Here is a 23,609-nt window from a genome sequence, read left to right on the forward strand (position 1 = left end):
GAAGACAGGGACAACTCTTTCTGGGGATCACAGTGATAGATTTTCTTAGAGGACACGAAGACAATCATGGGAGGCCATTATGGACAACTTTTAAGAAAACTGGAAACTGCATTGATGAGAGAGTTGGGCTGCGCACTTTCTCCCCACGTGCACCTGCTCATTCTTAGAGGGTAGCAGGCGCTGTCCTGTAGGGGACTTTGCTAAGAAAGCTTACTCTATCCACCTCCCAACCCTGATCTGCCCCAGTCGGATGGTTTTTTAGCTCCTAAAACGCAAAAGAACATTGAAAGGGGACGTGATGGGGGTCCCTTGCGGGTGCACACACTGACATTTGATGTTTTGTAAATCGAAGACCTCCGAATCCCTCAGGGATGGAAACACCCATCTGCAGACATGTACAGACCCAGATGGAGGATGTGTCAAGACACAATAACTTCACACTCTGATATTTTTGTTTAAGGAAGGTTTCTGACTTTGTAGCAATCTTGGGACACCCTCATGTTTACCACACTCAAGGATTCTTGTGTTCAGTTTGATAATCTGCTCTCTCATCTCAGGTGCAGTCATGTGGCCCATGTATTCTTATATCATCAGAGGAATTTCAAATAGGGGGAGGCTGGGGAGTCTCGGCCCCCTGATGGTTTAGTGGTTACACATTGGGCTGCTAAATGACAAAGTCAGCAGGTCAAAGCCACCAACCAAGCGCTCTTTGGGAGAAAGACGACGCTTCCCACTCTCATTGAGATTTAGCCTTGGAAACCCACACAAGCAGTTGCACCCTGTCCCATAGTCTCCGTGAGTCAGAATCAACTCGGTGGCCATGAGTTTGGTTTTGGTTTGGGGGAATCTTGAGAGATGATGGGACTATTGACTTGAGGAAGGAACTTGGAATATTGATGTATTTGGGCTGAGAGTGTCATTTACTTAGGAAGGAGCTATTCCCCGGTCCTGGGATTGGGGCGAGCCGGCTGTGGTTGCCAAGGATGGGCATGTACAGGGGAAACTGCCTGTCCTCTTGGCCGGAGGCAGTGGGGTTAGGAGAAAGGCAGGCGTAGTCCAGGAAGAAGTCATCACTAGCTACCCTTATTATCACTCCTTTCCCAGCCTAGCACTCAGTTTCGGTTTCTTTGCATTTCTTTCTTTCTTTTTTTAAACGAGTTAAATCCCCCTTGTCTGCCTAGCTTCCCTTGCACAAGTTGCTTGGCTTGCCGCCCCCCGTCTATCGTCTATCGCCGAGCACGATCCCTGGCAGTGATGCCCCGTAGGGGCTGCCTGGCTGCCTCCGCCTGACTGACAAGCCCACTCCTCCCTTGTGGCCCTGCCCTGACAGGCATGGTGAGGACAGTGGGCAGACGGGTGGAGCGGTGGCCTTGAGGCTCCCCATGTGCTGAGCCCCATTAGAGCCACAGAACTGTTGCCACCGTTAGTGCGCGCTTATTCTCCAATACGGCAGCATAGCTGCGCCCCAGAACCCGAGCCAGGCTTAGTAGAGGATGATTAGCTGCTAGGCAGTGCAGTTTCCAAGGCGGCTTCGAGTGTGCGCGCCCTGGGTGTAAGGCCAGCAACAGCATCCTCACGGTCTGCGTCTGTATGTCTTTGCTGTTACAGAGCGCCGCCATCCCAATGCAGAAGTTGCAGGATATCCAGCGGGCAATGGAGCTGCTGTCAGCGTGCCAGGGCCCAGCCAGGAGCATCGACGAGGCTGCGGAACACAGATACCAGTTCTGGGACACACAGCCAGTTCCCAAACTAAGTAAACATTTCTGTCTCTCCCCCAACAGCCCCCCAAATGTGGCTGGATTGACGATCGCAAATCACAAAAGAGACAAAGAGGCTTGAAAAATTTCGTGTATGGGAAAGTCCCATTATCTTTTCCTTCCATTTGTCCATGAACTTTTTGTGGCCCCCCTCTTCCCAGCATATAACTTGTTTCCTATCTCAAGTTAAATGTTTACATAAAAATATTTTTTTCCCCACAAACTTAAAATGTTGGTAGTAACGTTGATTTTCGATAACACAATCATTTTGGCCTAACGATTATCACTCTAAAACTATTCCATTTCCCTCTACCTGAAACAATATGTATTTTTAAAAAATACACATGCAGAAACAAACCCAATTGGACTTCAAAATGTTTACAGGAAAATTCCACTTTTTCGTGAATAAGTAAATGAATAAATAAATATATTCAAAACATATATATTCAAATTCTATACAAAATAAATAAATGCACACATGTATACACACGTACGAGGCATCTCTTTCTCTACGCCCTCCCAGGCCACCCCTCCTGGTTGGGTTTTGCTGCTGAGATCTTCACGTGAGCATGTGTTTCACCCGTGTATCCTTTTGTGGTAGTTTCACACCATTATTCCAAAGCCACAGAGAATTTGCACTATTAAATCGTACTGAAATGGAACCTTTTGTACTATTTTTTCAGAGGATACAATTACCAATGGTGTTAATTGGTATCAATTTGGTCACATGACTGTACGGTCAGAGAATTGGGACACCGCATGAAAATCTCTGTAAGGGCTTTGTGGTCATCTTAATAATTGCCTGTGAGTGGGCCTTCTCGCCTATGGTTCTTGTGTCTACTTGATCATATTTGTGAGATCACTTAGAGTTTTACAAGTTACCATTACGTGATTCAATTGTTCCTTTTTTACATTATGCCAAAAAAGATCAAAGTATATTAAATTTTTATTAATTAGAAAATTTTTATTAAAAATTTAAAGATGATTATTATACCTGGGTTTGAGCCCACCCCGCAGCTCTGCCGAAGAAAGGTCTGTCCTGTAAAGATGACAGCCCAGGAGACCCTGACGGGTAATGACACTCTGCCGCATGAGTTGAAGACAAACATGTAGAAATCGTTTTACCAAAGAGAAACCAGGAAACAACCCTCTCTGTGTCTTCAGAGTGGTTTCATTGGTTTGGAACCACTCCTCCTACACAGCCCTGCCCAAGGAATCTCCTTGTTTGATACTAAGCCTCAGAAGGTGGAAAGAAAGGAATACAGTAGTATTATTTCCTTGACTCAACTGTGTTTTACATTCTGTACCACTGAGTAAATTGTTGACTCCATCCATAGAATCACCTTATGCCCCAGGGAGATGATGGAGAATGTTCTCTCACATAAAATGACAATGTTGTCTCTTAAGGTGAACCAGAGACATATTAACCATAGATAAATAAATGGATCTTGGGCTTGGACTTCATTGTAGTCTCAATCCAAGAACAATTCATTTTTATGACATACCCCATACTTGATACTCACCCTCATGAAGAGATTACTGAAGATACAGGTGCTATAGCAAAGTGTAGTGAAGAAACTAGATAGTGCCCGGCTATCAGGAAGAATAGCATCTGGGGTCTTAAAGGCCTATCTTCAAACAAGCAGCCATCTGAGTGAGGTGTTACCTAAGTCCACATGGAAGAAGCACACCAGCCTGTGTGATCCAAGAACTGTAAATAAGAAAACCCAAATCTGAAGGATGGAAGGGTATCACAGCTTAAATTCTGAGCACCTGGTTTGCAGAAGGCTATGGGTGACAATAGAAGCCCAAACTCCATTTGCAGGGTCCACCTAGGGAAGGGATTAAGGCTCCGGTGAATTCCCTCTGACTGTGCTTGAGGGTGTCAGTGACCTTGTTACCCGACAGAGCTTCGTAAGTCATCTATGGCACACGCAGTTGGGTTGAAATGTAATATCATTTGATCTTCCTTTTGGCCCATTGAAAAGTTGCTTCCCTTTTTTTAAAGCAAAGGGGAAATACACGTGGATTAAGTCCCTGCTGAATCCCTTCAGACCACAAACCAGACATGCGAATAGCCTTGCTATCATGTGGTGTACATTGGAATGTGCGGGTGCAGTTAGGTGAAGATTTGACATATTATTACTTGGTTTCCCTTTTGACCCATTTTAAGTTTGTTCTAGTTTTCAGTATTTGCTGCTTTCTTTTCAATAGAGCTTCTTCTCTATTTTACTTTGTTATTGTTAATAGGTAGTTGGTGTGTTAGTCCAGGTAGACTAGAGGAACAAATCCATGAAAACTCATATATGGATAAGAGAGAGTTTTATATAAAGGGTAAGCGTACATTAAGAAAGCATCCCAACCCAGTCCAGTCCAAGCCCATAAGTCTGATACTAGCCCATATGTCCAATACCAATCTATAAAGTGCTCTTCAGATTCAGGAAACACTTGCATTGATGCCGAGTGCAGGATGATCACAGGCCAGTGGGTAGAAAGTCTTTGGATCCAGTGGTTTTGTAAGCATCTCAGCGCTAGCAGGGGTTTCCACATGGCTGCTCCAGCACCCAGGGCTGCATCAGGGTGGGTCCATGTGGCTTCTCCTCAGGGATGTCTCACAGTAAGTGAGTAGTGAGAGAAGTGTCTCCCGCCTCCAAGGAGGTAAAACCACAATTCCCAGAATTCTCCGGGGAAGCCCACACAGAGGCCTCATTGGCTATGACCGGATTGACAGACTCTTAATCCTCTCAAATCCCAAATTAACACCAGATTATATAACTACCACAGTTGGTTTGTTGTTTTTTAATGTCTTTCTGGATATGAAATCCAGGAGAGGTAAATCTACAGAGCGTGTAACTGGGTTAATGGTTACTTGGGGGTATGGCAGAGAGGTTGGGGGGAAATGGGGAGCTAATACAAAAAGAAAGAAGGAATTAGCCTGCCTCCTTTTTTAGATTCTAGAAATGTATTTAGTAAAAAGTCTAGGAAGACCGTAAATGTCTCTCCAGGATTTTCAGTGACATTTATTAAGTTATCATTAGCTAAAGGAATCTAGATGCGTGGGGCTTCGCTGCATCGAGCTCTGAGCTGCTGGAAGCCATTAGATCCTAAGGGCACCCAGTGCAGGTACCTCTGTGAGGAGAGAGCTCAAATGTCCGTCACACTCTGGTCCTGAGCCCATCCTTTGTAGAACGCATGGTCTGAGCTCGGTGGAGGCACAGGAGCGAGCAGCATTGACTCAGAAAGGACTGCGGGAGCCACTGGGAGTTTAGCCAGTTGACTGATTGGGGGATCCTGAAGTCATGGAGTCTGGGGAGATGGGCTGGCAAAAAAAGACATAAGAGCAGGAATATTAGAGGTCAAAGGGAATGTGACCTTGAGAGCCCATCCGCCAGTATCAAGCCCGTGACTTCTATCTGGAGAGATGTTCTGTGGTGATAAGAATTGGTACCTGAGGTCACTGATCAGCAGATCCTGCCTGAGTGCCCTTGACTGAGTGGCTAGGAGTCTTTGGGTGACACAAAGAGTAAGGCTCGTAGCTAACAAGCCCCAGCTTGGTAGTTCGAATCTACCCAGCGGTGCTTCAGAAGGAAGACCCTAGTGATGTACTGAAAGCTCACACCCAGTGAAAACCACATGAGTCACCACGATATAGAATCGATGCAACAGCCCCCGTTTTGGGTGGTGGTGGCGGGCTGGGGTTGGGGGTGAATTCTGAGGAAACAGCGATGACAAACTGGACAGTCTGGGCTCTGAGAACATGTTGTAACATACTGTCTCTCTTTTGTCCTCCCCAGATGAAGTAGTAACATCTCACGGTGCGATTGAACCAGATAAGGACAATGTACGGCAGGGACCCTATTCTCTGCCGCAGGGTTTCATGTGGGACACGCTAGATTTGAGTAATGCGGAAGTGGTGAGTCACACTGACGATCCCGAACCCGAACTCCCAAGAACTGCTTCCAAGTTGGCTTGGAGCATCCTATAGCCAGGACACTTGTTTTCTCTTGTAGCTCAAGGAGTTATACACACTGCTAAATGAGAATTACGTGGAAGATGACGACAACATGTTCCGGTTCGACTACTCGCCCGAGTTCTTGCTGTGGTGAGTGAGGCTCAGCCTGGGGCGAGGCTGGGGCGGGGGCGGTTGGCCACTCCTGTGTCCTGCGACACTCACTGGGCTCCCGTTTGTCTCCCCAACCCTGACGCTAGGGCTCTGCGCCCTCCAGGCTGGCTCCCTCAGTGGCACTGTGGCGTCAGAGTGTCTTCAAATAAGAAACTCGTAGGGTTCATCAGTGCCATCCCTGCAAGCATTCGGATTTACGACAGGTATGCTATTCACGCTGATCTCACAGGAGGATTTCCTGTCCTTTCTCTCTCTCCCTCCATGATCTTCCCGCAGTGCAAGAACACAGGTCAAACCTGTGTCGCTCTACTCGCCTGGCGTGCGGGTGGACGGTGGGGAGTTGGGTCGACACGGATGAGCTTCCGGTCCGCTTTGTCAGGGCAGCTGCCCCCCAGGATCTGGACAGGGACTATGCCTGTGAAACGTTTCATAAGCCGAGGTGGCATCCAGTGAAGAAGCCGCTGACTTAGCTGGGGCGGAGGGATTCTGGGCATTCCCAGACCCCAGAAATAACCTGTCACATGATGCCAAACCGCACACACAACCCCAAGCCCCACTGACACGGAGTGTCCACAGACACAGCTCGAAGCCCCAGCAGCTGTTGGCTCAGGTGCCGGGTCTGGTCTCGACGAAGGAGCTTGGCGACACTGGACGCTGCTCCAGGTGCGGGCCCTGCCCCTGAGCCTCGAGAGCACAGGAAATGCTGTGCTTTTCACCCTTGTGGTCAAAGCAACAGTCCTCTTAGGGGGTCTTTTGGTGAGCAGAAGCAGGGGCTGACGCGAGTCTTGCTCACAAGCACGCCATGCCCCCTCAGAGCTTGCCGGGTCAGCAGCACCTCAGCCATGCGGCAGCCGAGGAAAATGTGGGCTTCGTAAAACGATACAGTTTTGTGTTGTGTTGTGCCATTAAAACGAGGCTCTTAAGATCTAGACAAACATTTTCAGATGGGTTAAAAACGTTCCAGTCCTAGGGTAAGCTTGTCGCGGTTTTGCTTCGAGTCCCCGGCCCTGCAGGCCAAAAGGTGAGTGCAGAGTAGGTCTGTTCTCTTGCAGTTTATTTACTGCTAGACGTGTCTGATCGCAAGAAGCCTGCTGTTGCGAATCCCGTGCATCCTGTCAGTTAGTCTCTCCCAGGAATGAAACGTGCAAGAGAAAAGGTGCCTGTCTCCCTGGACCCAGAAGTGGGAGACGGGCTGCTGGAGCTCCGAAAGGCAGGAACTGGTAGGGAAGGAAGTAGCATCTGGGCAGGTTCAGGAGCATGCTGGCCAGCGAAGTTAAGAAGGTCCTGAAGCGTGTTTAGAGCAAGGCAGTGTGAGTCTCCATGGCAGAGTTCCAGCTTTCTGGCCTATTCCGGGGCATGGGACGGCCCTGAGGCGGAGCCATGGGGCGGCAGCTGCTCTGAGGTGCTGGCTGGCACCCGCAGTGACGCATTCAACTATAAGTGCACCGTTGGTGCTTCCAGCACTCCCAGAGACACATCAGAAGAGAGGCCTGGCAATCAGCTTCCCCAAGGTCCCTGCCTCGCGGGGGTCACTCGTTTGGGTCGGAGTCCACCTAACAGCAATGGTGGTGGCTGATGGGGAATCATCTCTTAATGTGAACTTGTATGACATCTAAATGAGAGACTATTTGTCTTAAAGGTGTCCTTTTACTCATCCTCGGAAGTTTTATGAGCAGCGACTTGTTTTTAAAAATGTCTTCCTCTTACGCTGATTCTAATTTGTACCCTTGTTTCTTAGCGTGAAGAAGATGGTAGAAATCAACTTTCTTTGTGTTCACAAGAAATTGAGATCAAAACGGGTAGCCCCTGTGTTAATTCGAGAAATCACCAGAAGAGTGAACCTGGAAGGGATTTTCCAAGCCGTTTACACCGCTGGGGTGGTACTTCCCAAGCCTGTGGCCACATGCAGGTAACAGCACCGAACCCTCACCTTGTACTTCACATGTTTTCAGGAGCGTGCTGAGCCTCACTCGCTACCATTGTTAGAAGTCTTCCTCTTCTCAGGCAGGGGCGGGGCCAGATCTGCCTTGCTCATGATGATGGGGCTTGTTGAGAGCAGAGATGGAGACTGGAAAACCTAGTCACTGGGTCTTCCAGTACCTTTTCTGCTTGATGACACTTAAAAGACTGTCCTACTGATGATATTGGATGTATGTGTGCCTGATTCCGTTTCACTGGAAAGAGGGTGCCATGTTCCATGGCGAAACCCAGGGCATCTGGTCTTGAAATATCAAATGTTCCACCCTTTGTGTGAGTCCAGGTAGACGAGGGAAACAAATCCAGAGAGACTCATGTGAATAAGAAATAGATTGATATACAAGAGCAATTGAATATTGAGAAAACATCCCAGCCCAGATCAAATCTGATATTAGCCCATATGTTCATCTATAAAGTCCTCTTCAGACTCACAAAACACATGCAATGATGCCAAATGCAGGAAGATCACGGGCTAGTGGCTTGGAAGTCTTGTGGATCCAGTGGCGTTGTAAACATCGCAACACCAGCCGGGGCCTCTAAGTGGCTTTTCCAGCTCCAGAGGGCTGGTTGCATCAGGGTAGGTCCATGTGGCTTCTCTAGCTCCCAGGGCATAGAGCCATGTGTCTTGTCAGTAGAGCGTCTCCAAGGGAGTGAGCAGAGAGAGAAGTGTCTCCTGCCTCCAAGGAAGAAATTGCCAGAGTTCCCAGAATCCGCAGGAGGCCACGCCCACACAGAGGCCTCATGGGCTCTGACCCTATTGATAGACCAGACTCCACCCCTTTACTCTGAATCATCTCAGGTCCCAAACTGGCACCAGATTATGTAACTTCCACACCCTTCCCTTTTCACCTCTCAATACTCCCTTCTAGGCTGTGCGCTGCAGTACTGCCAGGAGTTATTCCCAAAGCTTCATACACCTTGCTGACGCGACATGTTGACTAAGAAGCAGCGGCCTAAGTTCTGCTTTTGTGGCTCCAGCTGCGCTCGTCAGCTTTCAACAGTTATTCCACTGAGACATTTGTTTATCAGTATGCCACTGGGCTACCTTGTTTCTAAAAGCATCAGACAGGATTGATCTTCCTCGACTGTTTTGGTTGAGTCAAATCAAAGTAAAACTTTCAAGGATTCGAGTGGAGATGGTTTTCTATCACTATAAAAGTCAAAACTGTAAAACCAATAGAAATAAAAAAACCAAGCCCACCACCCCCAAGTCCATTTCAACTCATGGTGACCCCAAGTTCTTCTATCTAAAAATAGACCTAAACAAGACTTCCAAGGCACATTTTAAAAATAATCTCCATAATTACTGTTCATCCCAGAGCATGAACTAGTATCACTTAAAAAATTTCTCTAAAACGACATTTTCTCGGGTGTGCAGGTTTCCCGTTCATTAACGGTCCGGTTTGCCTTTCGTGGACTCTAGGATGGAAGTAAAAAGCTTGCAAAGCAAGTGTCATTAGTCTTTCCTTTGCAGTTTGAAGATTTCTCTTTCTTCAAAGAGCTGAAAGGACACAGACTCTAAAGAACCGGAACTAGGCGTGCAGGGCACATGATAGCGCTCAGGGGGAGAAAGACTGATAAAATGATGGCCTGGAAAGAAAGGGGTTAGCACCCCGCATTCACGGTCAGTAAGTGCTTATTTAGCGGCCCACTGAGACAAAGAGTCACGTTTTGTAGAATGAGAGACCAATTCGACTTTAACACCTTTATTGTGTTGCAGGTACTGGCATCGATCACTAAACCCCCGAAAATTGGTAGAAGTAAAATTTTCTCACTTGAGTAGGAATATGACGTTACAGAGAACAATGAAGCTGTACAGACTTCCAGATGTAAGTAAGAACGATGTGCAGTTTTCAAAGCTACAAAACTGAAACTTTTCATGTAGAAACTCTTTATTTGCAGGTCCAACAATTAGCTCACATATCTCAGGAAGTGAGTCTGTAGCCAGAAAAACTGCCTATGAATAAGAAGCTAAGAAAAGTAAGGGAGCGCATGTGGAAATACTTGGCTTCTTCCCTTTTTTAAAGAAAGCCTTTTTAGATTCCTCAGTTTAGGGTTGGATGGGATTGAACTCGTGACATGGATGTGGTGAAATTGAGTCCCATGGCTGCCAAGTAAGAGGGAAGAAATGTATACACTTCTGATGGTGAAAACAACATAGTGGGACTCAGTCATCAAATTTCAAGGAAAGACTCAGGGAGAAGAAATCCTGTTTCATGAAGTGATCACACTGGTAAACTATTCTTACTAGGGAAATTTTTTAATATGCTCATCAGTATTCCATTTATTTGGTATTTGGATGGTGCGTTAGTTATCTATTGCTACATAGCAAATTGCACATTCAGCCGCTGAAAGAACACACATTCATTGCCTTATAGGTCAGGAATCCAGGTATCACTGAGGGTCTCTCAGGAAGCTGCCGTCAAGGTGGCGACCAGGCCTGGGGTCTCTTCTGAAAACCTGACTCGAAGGATCCACCTGGCCAGCTCAAGTGGCTGCTGGCAGGACTGGCCAGTTCCTGGTGTGCTGCGTGTGGGATTGAGGGCCTGGCTCTCAGTCAGAGACCACCCTCAGCCCTCACTCCATGGGCGCTTCCATAGCCCAGCTCACCAAAGGCAGCAAGCAAGAGGCTAGAGAGAGTGCCCCCGGGACGGAAGTCAGTCTTGTGTCTTCAGTTTGTGCATGCGATATCCAGTCACCGTTGCCCAGTGTGGTGGTGTTACAAGCTCAGGTCCCATTCTCCCTCAGAGGAGGCTGCACGAGGAGCTTATTTTACCTCCGATAGGATCTTCCGTGTGAAGATTGGGTTTGGTCAGAGTCACTGTTTCTTCCTAGGCTGTTACAGAGTAATGGGTCTTATGACATTGTGTGTGACCTTAGGGAGAATTTCCCCGAGAGAGGTAGAAGCGAAGGAAACCCAAGCAGAGGAAACATGTAGGTGCCATCAATCTTGAGCCACGCATTCCGGCCTCCTCCCTTCCGTTTTGGCTGTTGTGGAGGGCTTGAGCTAGTTAACTCCCTGGCTTCCTGAGAGTGGGAGGAGGGAGGGGGACCATAGATTAAAACTGATGACAAACAAAATCGCAAGTGAGTGACCTGTGAGACTCCTGGGGCTAGGGTGACAGCATGAGAGTAAGCACATCCAAGGTGTAGAAGGCGGCCACCGAGGCCGTGCTGTGTTGTCCTCATCAACATTTACTCACTCATCTCCTTTGGAAGCCAGAGACCCTTTGTGCCAAGGCCAAAAGAGACAGAAAGGGACCATGTCTGATTGCGTCACAAATGCAGTGAGAAAAGGGACACTGCCCAGCTGCAGTGACATGTCTCCTTCTGAAGGTGCTATCGATTCTGTGTCCTCCTAGACAGTTTTCAAATACTCAGCTCTATGCTGACTGAAATGAAAATGTTGAACACGCTGAATTTTTAGTCCCCTGACTGTGCTGTCCTCCACATTTCAGCTTTTGAACCTCAAACAACCTAGCCTGTGTGTACAAAAAAAAAAAAGAAACCAACTGGGCATGCAGGTCGGAGCCCTGGTGGTGTATTGGTTATGCATTGGGCTGCGATCCTCAAGTGTAGCAGTTCAAACCACCACCGTGGAAGAGACTGGCTTCTACTCCCATAAAGAGTTAGTCTCGGAAGCTCACAGGGCAGTTCCACCCTGTCCTACAGGTCACCGTGAGTCTGAATCAACTCAATGGCAGTGAGTTTGGTTACATGCATGTTGCCTAAAGTGGAATGAGGGGGAAGAGGCTGTCGTACCTCGCTGTGTTTTGTTGGTTCGTTTTTTTTCTGGATGTTTAGAATTTAACGAGCTCGATGTCTTTTTGATTTGACTTTGCACATCAGCCCACGTATGCTGGCCCAGGAGTCACTCATCAGGCATGGACTGTAAAACCAGCGTTGGCATTGCCATCAGTCAGAGTGGCACCCTTGTGCAGTGTAGCCCTAGTCCAGCATTGGTAGTGTAATGGCTGCCTCCCTGCCCCCACCCCTACCTCGCCCATGGCTGGAAGTATGTAAAGTACTTTCCTACACATTATCCAATTTAGCCTTCAGAAACCTTTAGAAGTTAGTGCTCATTATCACCATTTTATAGATGACTTGGCCAAGTCTATTATTATTTCTCCCTTTGCTCAAACTACTGGGTGTTTTTCCTCCTGAAATCTAGAAGTTGTTTATTATTATTTTTTAATCATTTTATTTGGGGCTCATACAACTCCTATCACAATCCATATACACATCAATTGTGTAAAGCATGTCTGTACATTCATTGCCCTCATCATTCTCAAAACATTTGCTCTCCACTAAGCCCTTGGCAGCAGCTCCTCATTTTTCCCCTCCCTCCCCACTCCCCTCTCCCTCACGAACCCTTGATAATTTATAAATCAATATTTGGTCATACCTTGCCCTGTCCGACGTTGCCCTTCACTGCTGTCCGTCCCCCAGGGAGGAGGTCACATGTAGATCCTTGTAATCAGTTCCCCCTTTCCAACCCACCCTCCCTTTACCCTCCCAGTATCGCCACTCACATCACTGGTCCTGAAGGGATAATCCACCCTGGATTCCCTGTTTTCAGTTCCTATCTGTACCAGTGTACATCTTCTGGTCTAACCAGATTTGTAAAGTAGAATTGGGATCATGATAGTGTGTGTGGGGGGAGGAGGAAGCATTTAGGAACTAGAGGAAAGTTGTATGTTTCATCGTTGCTACATTGCACCCTGACTGGCTTGTCTCCTCCCTGAGACCCTTCTGTATGGGGATGTCCAGTGGTCTACAAATGGGCTTTGGGTTTCCACTCTGCACTCCCCGCCTCACTCACTGTGGTAATATTTTTTGTTCTTTGATGCCTGATACCTGATCCTTTTGACATCTCATGATCGCACAGGTTGGTGTGCTTCTTCCATGTGGGCTTTGTTGCTTCTCAGCTAGATGGCCGCTTGTTTACCTTCAAGCCTTTCAGACCCCAGACACTATATCTTTTGATAGCTGGGCACCATCAGCTTTCTTCATCACATTTGCTTATGCACACGTTTGTCTTCAGCGATCTTGTCGGGAAGCTGAGCACCATGAAATGCCAGTTTAAAAGAACAAAGTCAAACACTGTTTCATTAAGTTTTCCTACTCCAAATTGTACTCCCACTTTTTGTTTCCTACCTTAAACACCTAAAACAATGGTTCTGAAAGTGTGGTCCGGGGACCCTTGGAAGGCTCAAGACCCTTTCTAGGGGACTTATGAAGCCAATGCTATTTACATAAAAGCACTAAGACAGTATTCGTATTTTTCACTTTCATACACTCGATAAGTGAATGGTGTTTTCCAGAGGCTACATGGAAAGTGTGCTTATGTAGTCTGTGTTTTAAGTTTCTCAGTCTTCTGATATGATCAAGATAGATAGCTATAGCTCATATAAACAGAGCTCTTTGGGGGTACTCCACATGCAAAGAGAAACCCAAACCAGTGAACATTGTTGCTTTAAAGATGTCTGCTAGGCAAGATGAGTTGATTTTAATGATTTCTCAGTTTGATGTTTCAGTGTGCAAAAAATGTGTTCCAGAAGAATGTGTTTTGCTCTGGAAAAGAGTTAGCCAAGATTTTCTCATTCCATAATTTCCTCTGCTGACAGATGGCATAGATATTGGTGCTGTAATTAATCTAATATTGTTGACTGTTACTGAGAAAAGACTGTTCTTTGAGAAAAGAAAATATTTTTCTAATAAAAATATCTAATGCAAAAAAATATCTAATGCTCACCTTCTCAACATGATCGCTGAAGACAAAGCAGATGCATAAGCACATGTGGTGAAGAAAGCTGATGGAGCCCAGCTATCAAAAGATATAGCGTCTGGAGTCTTAAAAGTTGAAGATAAACAAACGGCCATCTGGCTGAGAAGCAACAAAGCCCACATGGAAGAAGCACACCAGCTTGTGAGATCACGAGGTGTCGAAGGGATCAGGTATCAGGCATCAAAGAACAAAAAAATCATATCATTGTGAATGAGGGGGAGTGCAGAGTAGAGACCCAAAGCCCACCTGTAGGCAACTGGACACCCCCTTACAGAAGGGTCACGAGGAGACGAACCAGTCAGGGTGCAGGGTAGCAACGATGAAACATACAACTTTCCTCTAGTTCTTAAATGCTTCCTCCCCTCCCCCCCACCTATCATGATCCCAATTCTACCTTTCAAATCCAGCTAAACCAGAGGATGTACACTGGTACAGATAGGAACTGGAAACACAAGGAATCCAGGACAGATGATCCCTTAAGGACCAGTGGTGAGAGTGGCAATATCAAGATGGTCGAGGGAAGGTAGGGTAGAAAGGATCTACATATAACCTCCTCCCTGGGGGATGGACAACAAAAAAGTGGGAGAAGGGAGATGTCGGACAGTATAAGACAAGACAAATAATAATTTATAAATTATCAAGTGTTTGTGAGGGAGAGGGTGGGGATGGAGGAGGAAAAATGAGGAACTGATACCAAGGGCTCAAGTAGAAAGCAAATGTTTTGAGGATGATGATGGCAACAAATGTACAAATGTGCTTGACACAGTGGATGGATGGATGGATGCAAGGTGAGAAGAGTTGTACTAGCCCCCAATAAAATGATTAAAAAAATACAAAATAAAAATATCTAAACTCCACTGGTATTAGAAAACATATTTAAACTTAATTGTAATCTTTCTCAAAGCCGAAAGTTTTTGTTTGTTTTAGTTACTATAGTATTGATGAAGGAGCTTCATCAAACTCATGGAAAAATTCCAATATCTTTTAGTTTTGTTTTTTCCATGATCCTTTTGCAGGTCCCTGCCCCTCGTACATATTTCATATGATTTGGTCTTCCTATTACCATTTGGAAGTGCATATTTGTTTTAGGTAACAGCATTTGTACATTTGTAAATAGGTTCCTATGACTTGTTTTCAAGAAAAGCTAACAATACCTAAAATTGGCCTAGTGAGAAAGAAACAAAAGAAAAATCGTGTTTCAGGCTTAACCTGCACTTTAATAAGCCAGGCCATAGAAGTGTCGGTATTGATGGCGCATTTTTTCCCATGTCCACAGATATTGTTTCGATGCAAAACAGGGGACATCCACTCATTCAGCTAACAAATATCCAAGCCATGCTGCTCTGCTTGCTCAAAGGTCACCCATGGAAGTTGGGACGTGGCTGTGTCTGAGGCTTTGAGATCCACAGAAAGATTTAAGTCTGAGTTCTCTATTAAATGTTCCGGGCTTACATTCTTGAAGTTTAGATAGTCAAGTTATATTTCAGATGACATTACTATGTCTACAGAATACATAAATCATAATTGAGTGGTACTGAGTAAACATTCAGTAAGAACTTTGAGGTCAAAATACAAAGCATGCTTCTTCTCTCAGCCCCCGGTAATCAATAACCAATCAGTACACTTTGTCACTGAACCATAGAGGCCTCAGCACAGGACTTCAAGCAGTCAGTTACCGCCAATCAAAACTCAGACTCAAGATACAAACCTGTGTTCTACTTTGTCATTATACGATGTTTAGTTTAAGGGCATGGAGGAATTATGTTCTAATTATATAGGCAGATTGTGTTTGTTTTTTAACATTGAAAAGTAACCTAAGACAGACAAGGCATAATAGCAATATTTTATTCAGATCCCAAAATTTATCCAACATGTCTCCAAGAAAAAAATCAAGTTTATTGGAAAAAACGGCGCTCTGTGTGGAAGGTTGTTTCGTGCGTGTACAAATAACAGGGAATGGGTTTATTACTTCTAGTGCTCTCATGTCACAGTGTCCTCATGTGACTCCCAGAAGCCTATTGATTTCTGGAGATTTCTTGAGGACAATTGAACAAATTCACGTGGGCCCCGCCCTGAGCATTGTATTCCTGCAGCGTAATTTAAAGATTGTGGTGCTAGGGAGTACTGGGTGCAAATTCTGGCCCCACAAGTAAGTCTTGATCACCTTTGGTGGTGGGGGCAGGGGGAATACAACCTGAAAGGCCAGGTTCCACCCCTGGCCGCCACTAGCTTTTAGGAAACACTTGGCTACCAAAATGCTTGCCTCCCATCCTGGCCGATGAGATCTGCTTTCCTGCCCTTTCTGTGATTTAAGAGAACAAAATCTGCATGCTTTTCACAGGATATGTCAAAAAATACATTTCTCTGCTGTGCTTTCCACTGGGTTTTCAAAATGTTAGCTGTGGTGATGTTAACTCCCTTACTAATACACCAGAGTAAGCGCCCTCAAACTACAGAGTAGGCCCCGAGGACATTTATGTGGCCCGCTGCGTGTTTTTGCCCCATTTGTTTTTTTTCTTCAAAATAAGATATGTGCAGTGTGCATAGGAATTTTTTCATAGTTTTTTTTTTTTTTTTAAAACTATAGTTTGGCCCTCCAACAGGTCTGGAACTGTTTAAAAGTTTGAGGACCCCTGCTCCAGAGCATCCACTGAAACTTGTTTCACCCTATCTCGATCATTAAAATCCCTGGCATCGGTGTATAGAGACCCATTGTGATAGGAATGTTCCCACTGACTTTATTTGGGTCCTTAGCTGCCATAGAAAAACGGCTACAATACATTGTCTAGTATATGTGGTAGTCACAGCTTCTCAAACTTGAGTGTGTCCATGAGTCGCCGGGTAACCTGAAGGTTCTGATTCAATCATCCTGGGGTGGGGCCGAGCGAGGTTCTGCCTCTCTGAGAAGCTGTGCCGTTGGTCTCCGGACCACACGTTGAGGAGTGCAGGCAGTGGCTGTCCTCACACTCTTCTCTCTAAACGCTCAACTTTGTCTTCTTTGACTTCTGACAAGGTTACAAAGACTTCTGGATTGAGACCGATGGACTCAAAAGACATCAAAGCAGTTGGAGAATTAATCAACAGTTACCTAGAGCAGTTTCACCTTGCCCCAGTGATGGATGAAGGGGATGTCGCCCACTGGTTCCTCCCACAGGAGCACATTATTGACACGTTTGTAGTGGAGGTAAAGATACGCGGATAAGATAGACAAGTATGAAAATATTGGACTCTTCCGTTTCTTTTCTGAAAAGATCACACAGCGCCCATTGTGTTCTTCTTCCTGACTGACTGCTTATACAAGGTCTCCATTCACCCGAATGAGACCAGGTTGTCTTCTCACCAGTTCTATTCCTGGGCAAGCGCACACTCTTACTACTTGTTCATGGGGAACCAGCACGCTTTGCTATGGTGGCCTGGGTCATTTGCCGCCCGTTCTTATTGTTGAAAACAATCAGAAGTGGAGAGATCAATCCCTCATCGGGTTTTGTGAAATGGGGTAAAAACTAAATCATGTTCGATTAAGATGACATTGTTCCACCACCTTAACTCACCTTTTGTCCAAGGAAAGGGGGAGAAGGAGTCTAGATTTCTGGGGAGTGATCAGATGAATTCAGCATAGTGGCTTTTAAATGTTTTCATTGAAAGCTTGGAATTTTGTTTTCAGATGACAGCTTACTTGGAAGCCTTGGGGTAACACAGGAGGGGTTGCAAGTTAGGATTTAATCTGTTGAATTCGTGGAGGGCAGAGAATAGCCAGGGAGATCCCAGAGTCTGCAAGAAGGGTTCCAGTCACTATGCCGTTGTAAGCATTGAGCTGGAAGTGTGTGCCTAGCACTGTCCCGTATTGCCTACATGGAGGATTACAGGCTGAGTGAGCGCAGTAATGGGGCTAGTGGGCAGAGTCAAGTCAAGAGGAGAGTGCTCAAGAATAACTGAGCAGCCTCTACTTCAAAATTGCTATTTCTAAAACTGCTAAACATCTTTGTATCCAAATCTTTATCCACATACAAGTTTCTACAAAGCAGCAGTTGTCAACCCCTTTGAACTCGGGGCTCATTTAATGTATTGAGGATCTGAGACTTTTATTTCTGTGGAATAACTATAGATATCTATCATATTCAAGATTAGAACAAAAATGTAAACATACGTTATTTAACCCCAATATACCTATAATAAACCTATAATAAGCCTCCTACCTAAATAACATTTTTATAGTGGTAGAAATATATGTATCAAAATACATACCTCTTCAACATATCCTTACATGTATGATTCAGTGACATTGATCATGTTCTTCTGGTTCTGCAAGACTCTGCTCTCTACTCCTGTAAAGATGTACCATCTCAAAGACCCACGGGGGCTTTTCTACCCTGTCTGTCTCATAGGTTGCTGAGTCAGAAATGAATCAATGGCAGTAAGTTTTGAGACCTACTGAAATAAAAGATTTAAATAGAATCCAAAGTCCTCCAAGATAATGGGTGAACTGTCCAGGCTACAAGTGGAACGTACCTATTTTAGAATTTCATATACATGGAATCATACAGGATGTACATTTTTTTTAATGCCTGGCTTTTTTCCATCAACACTATGTCAGTAAATTCACTATAAGGTCTGAGGTTCAAACCCACCAGCCACTCTTCAGGAAGATGAGGCTGTCTGACCCCCATACAGACTAAGCCTCAGGAAACTCTGCTCAGGGACACTATGAGCCAGCATCTGCTTGATGACAGTGGGTTTGGGTCAGGTTTTCTCAAAAAGAGTTGGATAATAATTCTAGTAACATTTTAAAACCAAAGGAAAGACCAATCTTATCCTAAATGTGAAAGATTTTTTTTTTAAGTAGATGATTATTGGGATGAAAAGAGGGTGATCTCGGGATATGTCCCTGTAAAATCCAGCATGGCAAACTTCAGAGGAAAATGTAAAATCTTCATGAATGCTGAAGTCTTTAATTCATTTTTAATATTGAGGTGGCTGTATGAAGCAATCAAGAATCACTTTAATGTAACCCTGTTAATTTCTTCCTGTCTAAAAAAAAAAATCCAATGACCCAGAAGCACTCAAAAATAAGACAACCTGTCTCTGTGGGATTTTCTTTTCTACTGAAAGAAATACTCTCCGTGGCATGCATGTGGCCCAGAGCCCTCAGCCACGTAATACAAAGGCTGGGGCCACCAGAGCTACTCAAGATCACCCCAAAGGACAAGCTAGTTTCCTTTATCAAAAACCATGCCGGTGATGCCGAGATAAATTCCACTGACTGCCTCGCTATCTTTTATATATTTATTTTTGCAAATTCTCAGATCTTTATTTCCATCTGTGTATTTTAGTGTAGTATCAATGCCTTTCACAAACTTCTCCCAGACAATTTAACTTCAAGAGAAGCAGATACAAATCCTTGCTCTTAAGATAAAGGGTTAAGTATTATATACAATGTCTTTTAGTTGGAGATGACAGCCTTGTAATCATTAGTGCTGTTTCTGCAAAAACAACAAATCTATTTTCATCACTCACTGATTAACCTCAAGGAAGCTTTCTTCTTAGAATAACCTGTTTCCTAAGAGCTTTATGCAAACTGCTAATTAGCACTCTGGCAAAGCCTAAAATCCTCTGCTCCACCAAGTGGTCCTTGAGTCGATTCCAACTCACTGGTTGACTCCATGTGTTGCGGAGTAGAACTCTGCTCCCTCTTCTTTTTAGGGCTGTGACATGTAAGCAGATGGCCAAGCATCTCTGGGTGGATTTCCACCACCACCCCCAGCCCTTAACGAATTGCAGCACCCAGCAACTTCCAAGATACTCATAAAAAGCCAACACAAAACCTACAACCCTTTGCTGTCGAGTGGATTCTGACTCAGTATCCCTGTAGGGACAAAAGGCGCTTGCCCATGGTGTTTCCAAGGTGGTGTCATCTTCATGGGAACACACTTTCTCCTACCAAGGGGCTGGTAGCTTCAAGCCACCAACATCCTGCGACACTAGGCTCTTCAACTTAGGCCCCACCCCAGCCCACTGCCACTGAGTTGATTCCAACTCAAAGTGACCCCTCTATGTACGTTTGTGAGGCTGTAAACCTTCGTGGTAGTCAGCTCGTCTTCCTCCCACTTCGTGGCTGGGGGTTGGAACGATCAGCCTGTAGTCAGCAGTGCAGTTCTTGGCTGACCGCCTGCTGCGAGGCTCTTCACCTCAAGACTGTCAGGGGGAAGAGAAGCTGTTGCTTTTTGTCCTCACAGAAAGTTATGATAAAAAAGTTCGCTTAAATATGTGGATTGCATGTTTGCAAGGAGACACTTACCTGATGATAAAAACTTTGTTTTATAGAGTTCAAGTGGTAAATTAACTGACTTCCTGAGCTTCTACACACTCCCTTCAACGGTCATGCATCACCCTATTCACAAAAGCCTCAAAGCGGCTTACTCCTTCTACAACGTGCACACCGAGACGCCCCTCTTAGACCTCATGAACGACGCGCTCATCATAGCCAAGTTGGTAAGCAGCTGTTTTCGGTGTGCCTTCTCAACATCCATACTGGTCAAGGATATCAAACCTCTTACTGCATTTCCCCGCACAGGTAGAATTCACTTGACGGCTTCTCTGCTGTTGACCGTCATTTTCACAGGGTTACAGTGAAAACTGTCGTGGCTATTTTCATCATCAATTCTATTTGCAACTTCAAAGACCAAAAAAGGGGGCAGAGTTATTTTGTAATAATCAGAAACTTCTAACACTGTAAGAATAGGTAAAACCTATAAAATAAGAAAAATACATGAGTAGCTGGTTATGTTGCTGTGTATAATTAGTGTTTTTAATTGTCTGAATGCTTTTAATTAAAAGGAATTCAATTAAAAATAGACCTTACTAGATTGCATTACTCTAACCTTTCCTGTGTGATAATCGCCAACATTCTTGCCATAAGTAACCATTTCTCCTCAAAAAAGAAACTTAATTCAATATTTTGATATAATTATTGAAGCCAATAAAATATTGTTCCTAGTATTTGAGGTTTTAAAAACTTTCATTACTTATGGATCAAAAAATCAACACTACCCTCAGATTCTTGGGTTGTAATACTCATTTTCAACCACTTCCCTAAAAAGGCCAGTAATAGGTCATTTAAGATTGGGGGGGGGGAACGCCTTTGTTGCTTTGTCTATGTCACGTTGCATAGGACTCTAATACTTAAAAAATTTAACTATGAAAATTTGACTGAAATTATTTCTCAGTATCAATCCAAGATAAAATATTCTATTTAGTCTTTACAACTTTCTTTACTTGGCTGTAGTTGCAACTCAGTCAGAATTTGGCTCAAAATTCACAAACGGTCCCTGGAGATGGACCCCCTGAGTCAAACAAGGACCAGCTATTTTTGAAATCTTAATAACTTTTCTTTCCCGGCGACAGCCCTGATTCAACATTTCTGGGCCACCTTGCCGACCGCATCAAATTTGCAGCAGTTTCATGAGGAACCTTTGGGCTAAGTTCTTCGACTGTATATTGCAGTAATTAAATCTAGTATAATTTCATACGTGAACTTTTAGTCGAGGAGCTTTTACACAGAGATGCTGCAACAATAGAAAGCACTCTCTAAGCCTTGGAAATTTTTAATTCTTTGTATATTGACAGAAAGGATTTGATGTATTCAATGCACTGGATTTAATGGAAAATAAGACATTCTTGGAAAAGCTCAAGTTTGGTGTAGGAGACGGCAATTTGCAGTATTACTTATACAATTGGAGGTGTCCAGGAACAGATTCGGAAAAGGTAAGTGAAATTGCCATAACTTTGGTGAACATAAGTAAATTTACCTAGAAAATTCATGCTTACTACTTCCCTTAAGATTTTTTAATGCTTTTTAAAAGTGGCTTTTTAAAAATACTAGATTTGTATGTGAATGGATAAATTTAACTATGTAAGGCAAAAAAAATTATAGGAAAAAATAAATAAGGATCTCGGGTGGTAGGATGGGGAGAGCTGATATCAAGATGTTCAAGAAAAAAATGTTTTGAAACTGACTGTGCAATACTGCTTGATGTGATTGAACTATGGAATATTATATCTGTAAGAGCTTACAATAAAATGATTTTTAAAAGAAAATACCAAAAAATAAAAAAACTGCAGAGTATACTACATTTTAAGTTAACTTTTCCTGCTTGCTTTTTCTTACTGTCCCATTTCTTCCCTTACTGTAGGTTGGACTTGTGTTACAGTAGATGGATATTTTTATTCCTAGAACTCAGCCATCATCATTAGTAGTGAATGATTCCTGGAATTACTGTTCCATAGAAGCACAACTTAAGTGAAACTGAAGCAGTTGATAACAATCAGAAGGGGGGGTGCCCCTACGCGATCAACACTGCATTTTTAGCTCGACTGTGAAACTTGACCCTCCTGCAGTGTACTCAGTTGTGGGAGGCAAGAAAGAATACAAAGAGCACATTACTCTGATTTTCACTTTTCTGCCTGTCTCTTGACGAGAAGGCATTTGCCACTCTCTAGCAATGGGACTGTTTCCTTGTGGACTGCGAATAAGTTATGGACTCACTCCGCTACTGTGTGAAGATCAACAGCTGCGTTTGTATTTAAGATGTGGCACGACAGGCATTGGAGCAGAAGGAAGGCTCCATTGCGAAGTCCTTTTTACTTATCACCTCACTTTATATCACCAGGGAAGCACCAGCTTTTCGTAAGGCAGCGACAAGGGGTGAACATCTATATGTGGATCAGTAGAAACGTGTGCTGCCGGCAAGTACATGTTATTTCTCCGTAAACCAAGTTGCCAAATCAGGACACACCCAGCTTGTTCCTTGATCTTCACAGACTGGTGAACTAGTCCGAAAAAGCCGAGTTTCGTGCAAACCCTCTGGTGTGGTTACAGACGAGTGAAGAAGAGAAACAAAACACCCGTGCCGCAAAAGAAAGGCCCAGCGGGACTCAGTGCTAACAGGGCATGGGGGGTCAATGTTCTCACTCCCTTATGCAGAATTGCACATCTTCCTTTAAGCTGACTTTAATTTATCATGGAAGTTGTCATGCGAATAGGAAACGTCTTATTTGTAAATAAGTATCCATAATTTTGTTACTGATGGTGTTTTTATCCAGAATTTGAAATCGTTTCACGGTGTACATATATATATGTATATATTGCCAATAGAGGGGGGGGTGTGAAGGAGGCTAAATGAGGCCAGAGGCTGGCCTTGACACCATAGTACTTTTTCCTGCCTTTATTACTGTACCAGTGCCTAGGCTGCCAGTTGAGAAACATGTAATGGTTTTAGACAACATAATAGCGTTCCTTCATGATCAGCAACCACAGCCCGAGGGCGACACCTGGCCACGCTGCCTGTTCCTATATAGCCCATGCTCTGAATGGTTTTCACCATTTTGAACACTTGAGGGGAATATTTTGGAATTCGGTCCTGTGACATAAAAAGCTACATGAAATTCCAATTTCAGTGTCTGTACATAAAGATTTGAGAACACAACCACATCCATTCATGTACTGCCTGTAGGTTTCATGCTACAAGTACAGAGCTGACGTACAGTGACAGATGGCTCATCACAGCCTGAAGTCTATTCTGTCCTTTGTTGACCCTGAGTCAGCATCGACTGGTTGGCAGAGTTCGCTGGTTTGGCTTGGATTTACAGTAAACTCCTTTTGACAGCTAATTTCTACAGCTTGCGTATCCTGACTCCCAACTCAGCTTGTGGGATCCCTGGCCAGAGAGCCATGGCAAATCCTGGATGGCATGGCTCTCAATGGAAGCCTGCTTATTTAGGATGGCTCAAGGCCAGCTGTATCACCCTTTTTAAAATCATTTTATTAGGGGCTCATACAGCTCTTATCACAATCAATATATACATCAATTGTGTAAAGCAGTTGTACATCCATTGCCCGTATTCTCAAAACTTGCTCTCCACCTAAGCCCCTGGCATCAGCTTTTTCCCCCTCCCAGCCCCAACCCCC

The 23,609-nt window shown here is 44.5% G+C and overlaps 1 protein-coding gene across 2 annotated transcripts in view; it reads left to right on the plus strand.

The window, feature by feature from the left end:
• Positions 1-23,609, plus strand: part of NMT2 (N-myristoyltransferase 2) — a 47,337-nt gene extending 23,728 nt beyond the window's left edge. For both annotated transcript variants that reach the window (XM_075552332.1, XM_075552331.1), the window contains 10 exons: positions 1,609-1,753; positions 5,552-5,670; positions 5,768-5,859; positions 5,967-6,083; positions 7,619-7,789; positions 9,578-9,686; positions 16,659-16,829; positions 19,967-20,134; positions 21,269-21,406; positions 21,835-23,609. In XM_075552332.1, coding sequence (XP_075408447.1) covers positions 1,609-1,753; positions 5,552-5,670; positions 5,768-5,859; positions 5,967-6,083; positions 7,619-7,789; positions 9,578-9,686; positions 16,659-16,829; positions 19,967-20,134; positions 21,269-21,406; positions 21,835-21,855 — 1,251 coding nt within the window. In that variant the 3' untranslated portion in view covers positions 21,856-23,609. The remainder of the gene's footprint in view (positions 1-1,608; positions 1,754-5,551; positions 5,671-5,767; positions 5,860-5,966; positions 6,084-7,618; positions 7,790-9,577; positions 9,687-16,658; positions 16,830-19,966; positions 20,135-21,268; positions 21,407-21,834) is intronic.

This window comes from Tenrec ecaudatus, chromosome 6 (genome assembly GCF_050624435.1).
Source record: "Tenrec ecaudatus isolate mTenEca1 chromosome 6, mTenEca1.hap1, whole genome shotgun sequence".
NCBI lineage: Eukaryota > Metazoa > Chordata > Mammalia > Afrosoricida > Tenrecidae > Tenrec > Tenrec ecaudatus.